This window comes from Phoenix dactylifera, unplaced genomic scaffold (assembly GCF_009389715.1).
Source record: "Phoenix dactylifera cultivar Barhee BC4 unplaced genomic scaffold, palm_55x_up_171113_PBpolish2nd_filt_p 000076F, whole genome shotgun sequence".
NCBI classification, from domain to species: Eukaryota; Viridiplantae; Streptophyta; class Magnoliopsida; order Arecales; family Arecaceae; genus Phoenix; species Phoenix dactylifera.
In genome coordinates this window covers 1,202,326-1,216,006 of record NW_024067675.1, presented here as the reverse complement: position 1 = coordinate 1,216,006, position 13,681 = coordinate 1,202,326, and the positions used below count along the sequence as shown (strand labels likewise).

The 13,681-nt window shown below is 39.8% G+C and overlaps 1 protein-coding gene across 1 annotated transcript; it reads right to left on the bottom strand.

The window, feature by feature from the left end:
* Positions 1-11,435: 11,435 nt before the first annotated feature.
* LOC120104681 (putative UDP-rhamnose:rhamnosyltransferase 1) lies at positions 11,436-13,399 on the bottom strand. The gene has a single exon (XM_039116234.1). The coding sequence runs from the start codon at positions 13,276-13,278 to the stop codon at positions 11,788-11,790; it is 1,491 nt and encodes a 496-aa protein (XP_038972162.1). The 5' UTR covers positions 13,279-13,399; the 3' UTR covers positions 11,436-11,787.
* Positions 13,400-13,681: the final 282 nt, after the last annotated feature.

The following is a 13,681-nucleotide window of genomic DNA, read 5'->3' as shown; positions in this document are numbered from 1 at the left end:
AAATGAACTAATTCAATTAGTGAGAATTGGAACCAAACTAATCTATATTATTTAGACCTTGCACTGATGATGTACTTCTTATTATCTGATGAAATATTACTCAGAAAACATTTCTATATCAAGAACAGTTGCTGACCATGCCAGGGACCTCTGTTTTTCAGTTACCATATTTTGCATAGGTTGTCAAGAACAGTTGCTAAGACTTTTACAAAGAGCATCGATGCAAGAGAAAATGGATTCTGACTTCCAAGTTGCATAAGTAGGATTGTTATTTTATTCCCTTGTCATGTTGATCCTTGATTTAGATCCCTATGCCAATTGAATTGGCAAGGATGTAACAACTTCAGACTACAGGAACTACACTGTATCTCCTAGAAATTACTAAACCATATAATCTTTTTCAGAGTATGTCATGTTGATGCTAAAACTTTACAAGATGCAACAGTGCATGGTTTGTTAGCTTGCTACGAGTTCTGGAAGTTGTGCTGACATTTAGTCCTTGTATTTAAAGTTCTCGATGTAAATAACCATCATCATTGAATTTTTATGGCTCTGAATCATGGAGGATGTACGATCTAGAATCCTTGTATATGCCCATTGTGTCTTGCACTAACAATTGTGCAGGACTGTATGGTTTGCCTTTTGTCACCCTATCTAAATTACAGAATTCAGGATTTTTTAAATCTCTCAATTCAAGACACCTGTTGTTTTTTGTTTACCTGGTGCAGGGGACTGGTGGTTCTTTTGCATGGCTTGAATGAGCACAGGTGTGTTAACATCTCATTCCACTAAAATTTATTAAGGCAACTGCAGGAGCTTATGCATAAATTTTGAAGTGCTGCTGAAGGAAACTGTTTTGTGGTCTGCAGTGGAAGATATAATTATTTGGCAAAGCAACTGAATGATAATGGATTTAAAGTGTATGCAATGGATTGGATTGGTAAGTTATCAACTGAGCATCATCTTCAGAAAGATCATTTGCTTTCTGTTTGACAAAAGCAAGTGGAAGGCATAAATGTTTGCATGCTGCTAGCCAAGAAAAAATAAATCTATTAGTTAAAAGTTGAATATAAATTTGCATTGTTGCTTCTTCATCATGAAAAGAAATCTCATGTTTTCATCCCCTTCAGTAAACTTTTCCTTTTAATAAGCAAAATAGCACTACATTGCAGTTTGATAAATTTCCGATTGGGTCATGTTCAAATTGCATCCTACCTATGCTTCGGGCAAACAGGATCTTGGCTTCTCCTTTGAGAGTGTCATTGTGGCTGCACCCACAGCAAGCGGGCCATCCTGCTCGTGATGCTCCCAGACACGCCTAAACAAAACTTCCATGAAATGTTCTTTCTCTATCTTGTAGCAGAGGACTAAGAAACAAGCCCCGTAAAAATAGCTGCCCATTTGAATTGTTTTTCCTTTTTTTGGGGGGGTTTCGAATAAGACCAATAAAATCAAGAACAAAATGCAAAGAAGGATTACAAAAATTCTACATAGAATCAGAAAAATCAAGTGCTGCAATAACAACCGAGGGAAATATAAAAGGCAATATAATGCAAAAAAACCATATAAGTATCCAAAAATAAGCACCACGATTCGCCGCAAATAAGGACAATACATCATGCATACAAATAAGGACTTCATATAGGCATTGTTTGTATGGACCAATCCACGAGCTACTAATATTTGGTTAATTCTAAAATTTGAAATGCCGGAGAGGATTGGGGAAAAAACTCACTTGCTATTAAATGCCGGAGAGGAGGGAGGAGGAGAGGAGCTTGCCGTCGAATATCGCCCGGCGCCGGAGAGGACAAGGGTTGGCCGCTCATCGTCGGAGAGGAGAGAGGAGGGAGGAGGAGAGGAGCTCGCCGTCGGACGTTGCTCGGCGCCGGAGCGGACAAGGGTCGGCTGCTCGTCGCCGAAGAGGAGGGAGGAGGAGAGGAGCTACGGCTAGCCTTGATCGGGATGTAGAATGAGGAGGAGGCGAACGACCGCTAGGTTTTGATGTCAATTTTACTTCTGACGACGCGTATAAGCGTCGTCTTAGTCCCCGGTCTACGACGACGCTAATTAGCGTCGTCTATAGCCGACGCTTTTTAAAGCGTCGGCAAGTTTTGGCGCTGGTCCGAAAACCGCCGACGCTTGGTAAAAGCGTCGGCAAAAAAGAGTCGTTAAAGCACCATTTTGCTGTAGTGTTCTATATTATGCATTTAGCAGAAGAATGAAAAATGATAAATAAGGATTTTTACTATATAATCATTGATAGAATAAAACAATGGAGGCCTCTACCATCATTGTAATGTTTATTATAGTATTATAATTATGTTTTAAACTTGTTAGAAGTTTCTTTAAAATTTTGCACTATTTTTTTGCTCCGACATTTCTTACGATGATATCTGTTTTAGTTTACAATTTTTTATTTCTAAGATGTTTCTCACTTAATTCTAATTAAGACTTGTTTCTTCTTGTGATTGTTCTAAATATTCTTTCCATATTAATTTAATCAAGGAAAAAATTAGCCAAAAGCAAAATAAATTAAAATAGAATAAAATAAAAATATAGTTAGATTCTACAACGCTAACCCAGTATGATATGAAAGATTATATTTATATTTTATATCTTGCATGTGCAATACATATATATGATAAAATAACTAATGAGTGGGTACTACCTAGTCTAGTTAGTGAACTCAATGGATTGTCATACATAATCTTGCCTATGCCTAAGTAAACTAGGGACTAAAATTTTTCTTAATTAAAAACAAGCAATTATAAGAATTAACTGATTTATACTGCAAATTTATTATTTCTATATAAAATAGTATCAAATAGACTATTTGACTATTTTATTTATTTATTTTTCTTTTTGCTAAAACTAACTTCTTTTGCTTTACTTGTAAGCGATTGATGTTGGATCTGCAACAAATATATAATGAAAAACCATCCAAGTTATTTGCAATGATTAGAGTAAAAATTATTATTTTTTATTTTAAGAAAATTAAGTTAAACCGGCAATAAGTTTGCCGACTTTTACTTAAAATCTCAAAAATAAAAAAGCCCCTCTCTGAACCTCTGTTTTGAATGAAACAGAGGACCAGAGGCAGAGCCCCACCTCTATAGCTCTCCGGCCTTTGCCAGGCAACCAGTATGGAGCCGCTACCGGTACAATAGATGTTGCTTAGAATCCTTGCTTTTATTTGTTATGAGAGGTTCTTGTTTTGATTGTTTTTAACCTTTTAACTCATCTACCTAAAAGCCTTCTCTTGCCCTTTTCTCTATTGACATGCTTATAATTTTCGCACAGTTCTTCTAATCACCATGGCAGATAATGATTTTTCATATTCTTGATCCCTGATGTGCAAGAATGAATAGGTCCTTGTATTGACTCCGCTTGGAGTTTGCCAGGAAGTTTGCTTTGTGGGCGGCCCATGTATGACACTATCCATGTTCTTTTTGGATAATTTGGATAATTATTTTGAAAACATAAGATGGCATCCACAATTATCTCTTCACTAAAGAGACGTGGAAACATCTGTTGCTAGATTACCAAATGATGAAAACTTCTGAAAAAATGACCTTGTTTTAAACCACCACCCTCAACCCACCCAAAAAAAAAAAAAATGATTTTTAGGATATCCAATACTTAGGATGAAGTAACCTTCCATATTCCCAGTTTGGTCTCATTCACTCCCTTCTCTCCTATTCCTTTTTGTTCAAGCTTGCTGGTACCACACCCCCTCTCCCCCAATCTCTTCCCACATTCTCTCCATCAATCTTTGCTCTTCCTTCCTCCCTCACACTCTCTTCCCATCCCATCTCTCCCATGATCTTCCTTCACCAACAACCTGACCTTTCTTTACTCCCTTTTTTATCCCATCGAGCCTTCCCTCGTTCTCTCTGTCCCTTAAATTCTCTTTGGAGGCCACATCTCTCTCACTTTTATGTCTAGCATGTTGCTACTAATTCTTCCTTTGTTTGTCCTTCCAAAGCCTGTTTTTCGCATTTTCTATATTGCTTCAGCAATATATAGCACAATGTCATTGTCCCACATTGGCTGATATAGGAGTGCCGAGTAGGGTTTGCAAGGATCGGCATGTCCTCCACCCAATAGTTTAAGCTTTTGAGCCATTAGTCCATGATATATGGTATCAGAGCCAAGTCCAACGATAGCCTTATCGGTCATATGGGCCCCTCATTGGAGAATATCATATATATGGATTTATAAGCCTGGCAGCCCTCCACTCAATAGCTTAAACTTTTGGGCTGACTCCGTGACAAACTTTCTTTGAACATGCCCCTTCGTGCACAGTCCACTGCTTGATGGCTCTTTCACCACCAGCACCCTTCAAGTAACCTCCCTTTGGATATGCAATGTGGATGCTCAACATTGAGATTTACCTAAAACATAGTTTTTCGTTTAATGTGCTGAATTCAGCCACTCATGGAATGCATTTTACTGGATATATATTAACTGTGCAATGGACGCGCTACGTTCAGGAGGGTTGGGTTGAATTGGCTACATAGCGTGGCAACTTGATATGACATAGGAAGCATATTTTGATTGTAAGTTGTTTCAATATAATATTTGAGGCATGTTGTTTTTGTTGTCGCTTATGATTGGTAATCGCAAAATTTGAGGTTGCAGACATCTTATTTTCTTGCATTTTGGAGCATTCCATGAATTAAGAGAGTTTAATGTTCATGGCCGTGTACCTGAAAACTTTGCCACCCCTAGGCAATTAATACTGCAGTAGAGTTGTAAGTGTGATCTATTTCCCTCAAGCAATGCATCCATCAATGTTTACCGCAGAATGTGCCAAGATTAGTCGCTAATGATCGAAGATTACTGTAAAATGTTTGTTTGGAATACTTCTGCCCTTGCCTCTACCAAAAAAGCAGGAAAAACACTTGTAGTTTTGCTCATAAAGTCATAACTGTTAGCAGATATTACTTGTTTGTTCTGTTTATATTTCTTTTTTTTTTCCGACGAATTAACAGCCACAGGGCAAAATTATATTTCTGCTTACATTATAATGTAAAGCTTGCACCTAAAATGGCTTGTCAATTGCCCGTTTAGCCAATGACAGCATAAGAAATATCAACAAAACTGATTTGTTGAACTCGTTTCTTGTTTGTAACGATGAAACATTTGTGCTTCCCTTCAGGAATTCCATCAAGCTTCAGAAATCCAGTTTTTTCAAAGGATAAGTATGAAACTAAAACTCAGTGTCAAGGGAATAGAGAGCATTACGTTGCAAATATAATGTGCATGTGGACTTGATTACTTCACAGCGTATAGAGATTTTATGTCTCTGCAAAAACTATTATTGCATATAGGGTTCTGATTACTTTGCGGCATTACTAAGTTCCTGGTTCTTTCTTTTTGGATATTTAATAATATCAGTCATTAGTTGGCCAATAGAGGAAATACAATCTTAAGGCTAAAGTTGGTGGCCCGTAGCATAGCCCTGCGGGTGTAAATAGTTTGAGAATACAGCAAAACTTGTTGCTGTCCCTGACCAGGCTTAGGAGTTTCAATTAGATGGCCATAAGAGCGTTTCTTAATTTAAATGAGGGACTTGTAAGTAATTTTTGTCCAATCAGAGGCCTACAAACTATTTTCCTTATAAGTGAAGCTGCTCATTGAGAAACACAGGTAATTTATTGTTTAATTAGGAGCTATAAACAATTTTCTTGTCCCAGTCCATATGCAACTGCGGGATTTCAAGTAATTTACTGTTAGACTATGCTCACTCCACTTAGCAGTCAGTTGCGTGGCTTCTGCTCCATGTACCCAAATGATGTTTCTACCTATCCATTTGGATTTGTTTTCATATCCAAATCTATCCGGATATGGATAAAAATTTAAATATCCTACTAATATTTGTATCCATATTCATCAAAGAAAAATGGATATGGATATGGATAAACAACTATCCAGTTCGTATCCAAATGTCCGATTTCATTTGTAATCTTATTTAATTTTATATAGCACTGTTGTGGCTCAAATTTGGCCCGAGAGTGACCACGCCGGGAGAGTTGAGGGAGCTACCGGCTGAAGCAAAGAGAGAGAGGAGAGCCACCTCCCGCGTGACGGCGTACTTGCACAAAGCCTCACTAGTGTTTCTGGTGAGGGTCCTCCGACGCTCAAGTTAGAGTGGATCTCAGTTGGTACAGCCAAAAAAGATCCTTGGGCGTTAGAGGTGCCCAGGTGGCGAAGGTATGGCCCGTTTCCATCATGGGAGGAGATGGCTTCAAGCCAGATGGCGCATAGCTAGGGCTCACGTGAGGCGCACGATGTAGGCCGTTCTTGTGAACGGTAAAGCGTTGATAGGTGTGGCAGGGTATGGCTGGAGCAGCATGGCATTATCCTTGACTGTTGTTGGCCAGCAAGTAAAGCATGACGCGCTAGCGTCGCAATGTACGGCCACATAGGTGGGTGTGGGCATGCACGTGGATGCAGCCGTGGGCAAGGCCGAGCTCAATGAGAGGTCGTATCATATATTTGGCAAGGCCGGCTTGGCGGGTGCTGAGGTCGGCCCAGCATCCCTAATTTTGAGGTTTTCTCGGTAAGGCACCCCGAGCTAGAGGGTCGGGGTAAGTCAACGAACATAAGGGCGCACCGGGCTCGGCCAGGGTGCGTCGGCGAATATAAGGGCGCTCCGGGCTCGGCCAGGGCGCATCGGCGAATATAAGGGTGCCTCGGGTTTGACCAAGGCCCGTTGGCGAATATAAGGGCGCCCCGGGTTCGGTTGGGAAGCGTCGGTGAATATAACGGGGGCGCCTCGAGCTCGGTCGGGGCGCGTCGACAAATAGACCTGTGGTCGAAGGAGCTCTTGGGCTCGTAATCCAAACAATTGGGTGCCCCGAACTCGGGCTCGAGTCGTTGCTATGAGCATCAGAAGAGGTTGACACAGGTCGTAGCAGTAGAGAGACCCGTCTGAGGTTGGCTGAGCTCTCGACGAAGTTCGAGCTCGGATTAGCTCTTAGCAGGACCGAGGCCCGGCTCAATCGGTGCTGAGGTTTATTTAGCTGAAATTAGGTGATTCTATTATTGTGAGCAGGACAATCCATTTTGCCCCCCATCAAGCACTTATGAACTTTTAAAGAAAATAAATGACCACATTAACATGTTACTAACTTGATTTATGACTTCCGAGATCGAATCGCTCTTTGGCTCGGATGAAGGAAGTAGCTGGCCTGTCAACCCTAAAGGATGAATTTGATGATTACAAAACACTTAAGATAATATTGTGTACTAATGATTGTTGGCTTAATTGTGAAGTTTTATAAGTCAAGAAAAATCAGAAGAAATGAAGCACTGCAAAATCATTATTTCTTCACAAATACTTTATTGGATATGTTCTAAAAGGAAAATAATCTTAATCTAATCCATGGAGATCAAAGATGAAGTCTAAAGTTTTCTGTTTGAGAAACCTGAGTCGACCCCTAAGCAAAAAGGACAAGTTTCGTTTTCTTCAAGTGGCACAATCAATGAGTCGACCACCGCAAAACATGAGTTGACCCTTGTATAGTTCAAATTAAACAGAGAGCTTTTACTGTCTGAGACAAAGTTTGAAGAGTCGACCCTTGTTCCAAATGAGTCGACCCCCAAAATTGAAGAGTCGACCCCAGTTCAGTCTCAGCGTCAGCTAGAAAAATTATTAGATGAGTCGACCCTTGTATTTAAAGAGGCGATTCCTGAAGAAAATGAGTCAACCCTTAATGTTAAAGAGTCGACCCTTTGAAGTTACAACAGCAACAGCCGTCTCAATATCTTGAAGTGCCAACCTAGGATAAACATGAGTCGACCCTTGAGTTACATGAGTCGACTCCTGTACTGCTGGGACCACAACGGGAAGCTTGTAACAACTTTTGTCTTTTTTCTGTAATAGAAAAGATTTCCATCAAAACGGAAAGAAAGGAATTCAAATCCCTCTGATGAACCGTCTATAAATTGAAGGAAACCTCAGAAAGGAAAGACAACGAGAAAAGAAATATAATCAAAGAGAAAAGACCACAAGAATCAAAAAGAGAGAAGAAAAAGAGCTGAAAAGTTCATCATCCTCACCGACATTCTTCAGAAACCTTTTTCTGTGGAAAAATCAGTCGAAGTTTCTCATCACATCAAGAAGGGCTGGTGTTCAAGTATTGGGACACTCTTCCACAGCCAACCTCTTCATCAGCTTCAGCTTTTATTTCTATTGATTTATTCTATATTCTCTGAAGCTTTGAGTTTTCTGGTTACAACATTCATTGATTTGGATTATTTGCTGCTGTAACAGTTTCACTGTCTGAAACTTGTAAAGGCTCTTTCAAGCCTTGATTAAAAGTTGCTGAATCGGGAGTATTCAGCGAGGAAAAAAGTTTTTGGTTGATTTGTCTGAAAACCAATTGGGTTGTTTGTGAACCTAAGAAATCAAATGGTGTAAAGTTTTTGGTTGGTTTGTCTGAAAACCAATTGGGTTGCTTGTGAGCCCGGAAAAATAAACGGTGATAGGTTTTCGGTTGGTTGCCTGGGAAAACCAACTGAGTTTTTGATTGTGAGCCCGGAAAACAATCAGGCTGTAATCTGTTGGGTTATAGTGAAATCTCAAGATAGGCTTGGGGAGTAGATGTAGGTGCTGGGAGTGCACCGAACCACTATAAATTCTAATATTTGTGTATGGTTTATCTCTCTTCTTCTACTGCATATTTCTAACTGTTTTTCTCATCTTATTCACTGCTTTATTTATGCAACTTTAATTCCGCTGCTAAATCTACAAGTTACTAGAAGATAACTATAACTCATTCACTTCACGCTATTAATTTTAAAAAGATCCAATTCACCCCCTCTCTTGGGTTGCACCTCTGGGCAACAAGTGGTATCAGAGCCTGATACTCACAGTAACTTATTGATCTAACAATCAAAAGTTAAAGGTCATGGCAGCCTTTATGGGAACTTCTATTACCAAAGGGCAATCTACCAACAGACCACCTCTTTTCAATGGCACACACTTTACTTATTGGAAAGCACGTATGCGTATTTTTATTCAAGCACTTGACTATGATTTATGGACTGTTATTGTCAATGTGACTACTTGCTTTGGTCATGCTCAGTACCCTTGTTCTCTAACAAGCACTTGCACAATCACTTTAGTGTCCCCATACTGTGGACTCGAGACTCATCCATCTGACTAAGTGATCTGTGCACTAATCTCGTCGGATCGTTCACCATCCTCGTGATGATCCATCGATCAGGAGTATTTAGGAATTAATCACTAATGACACATGCCTCAAATTTTCAACTCTTGAAAATATGTGTCATCATCTTATTAATTTCTTGGACGATTCATGGATACATACGAACATGAATGAAAATAATGCCCAATTTTATTAATAAATAATAAGGGTCAAGTACAAATTTATGTTTCAGATTACAAATATGCGTTAGCCACATTAACTTCTAGGGCATACTTCTAACATTGCGCTCTTGCCCCATAGTCAGATCAAGCTGAAGGACCACTCAATGATTCTAAAATTTTAATAAGATTGGCTGTGTCAGATTTTGGTTTGCTCAAATCTGAGTCTATTATACATCCGAGAACTCTAGGTATCCAATTTATTAACCTATCGAGTTATTGTTCAAGCATATATTTGGAAGTATGATCCCATTTATCGAAGTGTTTATCTACAAAATCTATGTATGCATATGTAATTATTTGTAAATATTGAAATATTCATTGTGAATTTTTTTAATATTTGTTCTTCATTATGTTGCAAGTTTCCATATTACCATTAATTTTGTGTTGATTTTTTGATTTGTAACTCACCTATCTACCTACAATATTGAAAATCTTGGTGAATTGAATTTTTGAGGCTTTTTAAAAATTGCAAAATGGCATCTTTAAATAATTAGATATGATGAGTACTTAATTACTTTTTAGTTCTATTGCTGCCAAAATCCGATATGGCAAATAGAAAGCCATTAACGATTCTATGCTCCGGGAAGAGGAAAATCTGAACTACATATGTCTACTATCTTGCGGCCAAAACTGATACGATCGAGCCAAATTAAAGCTCTGGAGAACTGTAGGAGGAGATTAAAAAAGTAGAGAGAGAAAGTGGAGAGTATGCATATTTTTTTAATGCATATCTGGTATATTGGGTCTCCTTTTATAGATAAAGAGTCCATATTCCATCGGAGTTAGACTCTAGAGTCCGAAGTTGGATGGAGAGCTCTATGATCTTTTCTTATCCAGATTTACTCATGAATTCGAGTCCGGCTAAAATTGGTTCTCACCGACAAAAGTTAATCTAGGCAGCAATGCTAGACTTGGCACTAATGAAATATTCAACATATTTTTACTTGAAATATAATAATAATACTGATTTAATTATTTAAGGATTCACGAAAGTGTATGGACCAAGAATTTCATGCACTTTCCTTACCCATCTGGCAAGATCCCCTCCTCATTGGCTATGCTAGCTGGCATCCTAAAGAGCCCAAAGGAAGGGCTTTTTGGATGGCACAGGACCAAAGCCTTGCTCATGCACTTGCTCAATACTTGGCACGGTTTCGCTCCCTAGAGCAATATATAACACAGATCCTGAGGTAGTCGTATCATGGAATTTCTGGTCGGCCAATTGGAACCACCGGCTTCTCGCAAAGCTCTCCAAGGAGTTGGAGCCAATTCGACTCGTAGCCGTTGCAGTTCCGAGAAGGGCGATCACCAGCATGACATTGTGGCTATCAGAAATCCTAGATGCATTGTATGTGTGTTGTTTGGAGAGGTTTCAAGATTTGCTATCGGAAGCTACCAAATCATGCCCAAGCAATGTTATCTGTAGCATTACACATACGCAGGCATAGTATTTTTCTTGAAAAATATTAAATCACGTAATAATCTGTATCACTTATAATATTTTTTTATTAGCATTATGTTGTTCGAATGATTTTAAAAATTACATAACAACTGGTATCAATCAACAATATTTTTCATTATTAGTGTGATTCTATATCAGCCTATATTATTTTTTTTGTATTGAGTATGTACACAAGTATATATAATTTTTTAGATATACCGATTATAACCGAACAGAAAAATATTTTTTGTTATTTTTTTTAAATATTTAAATAAAACATAGTTGTGTCACTGAAGCTAATGACCGTATTATTGGGCTAAAGGGCACAAGAATCCGTGTGAATTTTTTATCGTCCACCCCCATAGAGAATGATTATAACAGGAGGACCATCCCTCCTTTTTCTCTCTCAAAATAAAAATACTCTGATTGTGAAACAAAAGTTACAAAACTAATGTTTAATTTGTTTAGTTTTATCAGAAAATTGTTTATTTAAAGAAGCAAAATACACTATGAAAAGATAAATCAGATGAAACTGTTAACATCTATGGCATTTTTGTAATAGAAAAATTTATAAAACAAATGCTCAAGGGAAGATTAAAATTGAAAGAAGAATATATTTTTTATTATACAAAATACCTTGAGGTGCCCATTGCGGGGGCACTAACGGTTTATTTGGGTACAGAACTGCTGGGTTGGAAATTCAACACTAATACTTACTCATTTATCGCACACTAATTACTGCTTGCAACACCAAATCCCCTCCTAACTCCTTGCTAAATTCTTCGATAAGAAGACAACTGGATAAAAGATTATTTTTTTTGATTGCAAAGGACGCAAACGGGACCACCCGGCCATTATTGGAGATTAGAGACAAACTGCATGAAAGATTACTCCACAACATATACGTGCCAACAAAAGAAAAGAGAAAAAGATAAGGATTCACCGGTCAGCCTTGTTTTGCCCTGTGATTTTGCAAGCATCGAACGAAATTGTCCACATAGCATTCCTGGGATTCCTTGTCAGAGAAAACCTCCTTCAGCTTTCCGGCTTTGCATCTGAATGGTTCCCCTCCTTCTTCCACCATGATCAACCTAATGGCCTTGGCTACCCCTTCTCTACCAAAAGATCCATTCTCCTCGTTCCTCGGCACCTCTAGTCCAATCTTTTTATCCTCCATAATTCTAGCAATCAGGCCTTGGTCCGTAAATATGGGCAGCAAAATTAGAGGATGTCCGAATTGAAGCCCTTCGATGGTGGAACTCCAACCACAGTGTGTGAAGAATCCTCCCACCGATGGGTGGGCCAGGACTCTGAGCTGAGGAATCCAACCCATTGCGACGACTCCGAGGCCCCTGGTCCGAACCTCGAACCCCTTCGGCAAGATCTCCACGTCGCTGGCCATGCCGGCCGGCTTTCTAAGAGCCCAAACGAAGGGGACCTTAGACAGCTCGAGCCCCAAAGCTAGTTCATGCACTAGCTCGACGCTCAGCGTGGCTTCACTCCCCAAAGCAACATATACCACGGATCCTGGAGTTTGTCCGTTGAGCCACCCGAAAACTTGTGCCACGGCGCCGGTTGTGTCCGTATGAACATCTTCGATGCTTTCTTGCACGTGTGGTGGTAGCAGGCCAACTGGAACGACGACGGGTTTGTTCTTGTAGAGCTCCTCCAGGAGGGCGAGCCAATCGGATTCGAATTCCTTGCAGCTGCGAACAGCCACAAGCTTGCACCCTTGGATGATCAGCTCGAGGCGCCTGAAGTCAGAGAACCCCGAGGCGTTGTTCTGGTAGTGCTCCGTGAACACTTGGGCCTCGTGGAGGCGAAAAGCTGCGGAGGAAGGGAAGGAGATCCACTCTGGTGGCTTCGTGAACTGCTCGGGTGTCCTTCGCTGGCCTCCGAGTTTCATCTCCGAGGGCGGCCCAATGAAAACAAGAGTGGAAGAAGGAAATATGCTAAAGAATGCACATGGTACCTCGAACATGGAGGCGATCGGTGGAATCCAATGATGGCTGAAGTCATGGATTATCCAGTCTGGTTTTGGAGAAGCCTCTTGGAGGAATCTTGTGAAGGGCTCGTCGAGGCCATCATTTGCCTTCTTGAGATACTGGACCTTCGGTGGTGGGAGGTCTGTGGTGGCCTCGGCATCCTCCGGCAAGCCGTCAACCTTCGGAAGGGGCAGAGAAACCAAGTTTACACGGGAAGCTATTTGGGAAGGGATCTTCGGGAGCCTTTGGATGTTTCTTGGGGTGGAAAGGAAGGAGATTCGGTGGCCTCTCTTGGCTAAGGACTTGGAGAGCTCGAGGAAAGGGAGCATGTGGCCAAAGGCTAGCCAGGGGAATACAACAACATGAAGAGGGCCATCATCCATGGTGGAGGAGGGAAGGAGATGCCGAATGGTGATCGTGCCGACGTTGAGAGACGCTAACTCCCGAGGCATTGGTTCGCTATATAAATCATTTTAAAAAGATGATTAATCCATCCGTTCTACTCAAATAAAAAAGAATTAAGTGAAAGCGAAGCCATTTACAAGGGCGAGAATACGAATTAGTCCTTTTTCAAGCTCGGACCAAACTTGTAATCTGCTTAGGTCCATTGGGCAGGATATTTGAAGGCCAGTACTTTTTGATCGTTCACAAATACTTTTAAATAAAATAAAAATATTTGATAAAAAAATTAAAAAATTATTTTAGTTTTGTTAAAATGTTAAAACAGTTTTTTTGAAAATTCTTTTAAATTTTTTTAAAAAAATTGAAGAGATAAAGAGATTTTTTAAAAAAAGGTTGCTACGTGAAGAAAATATTAATATTATCAAAAAATATTAAGATTAGCCTCACTACCAT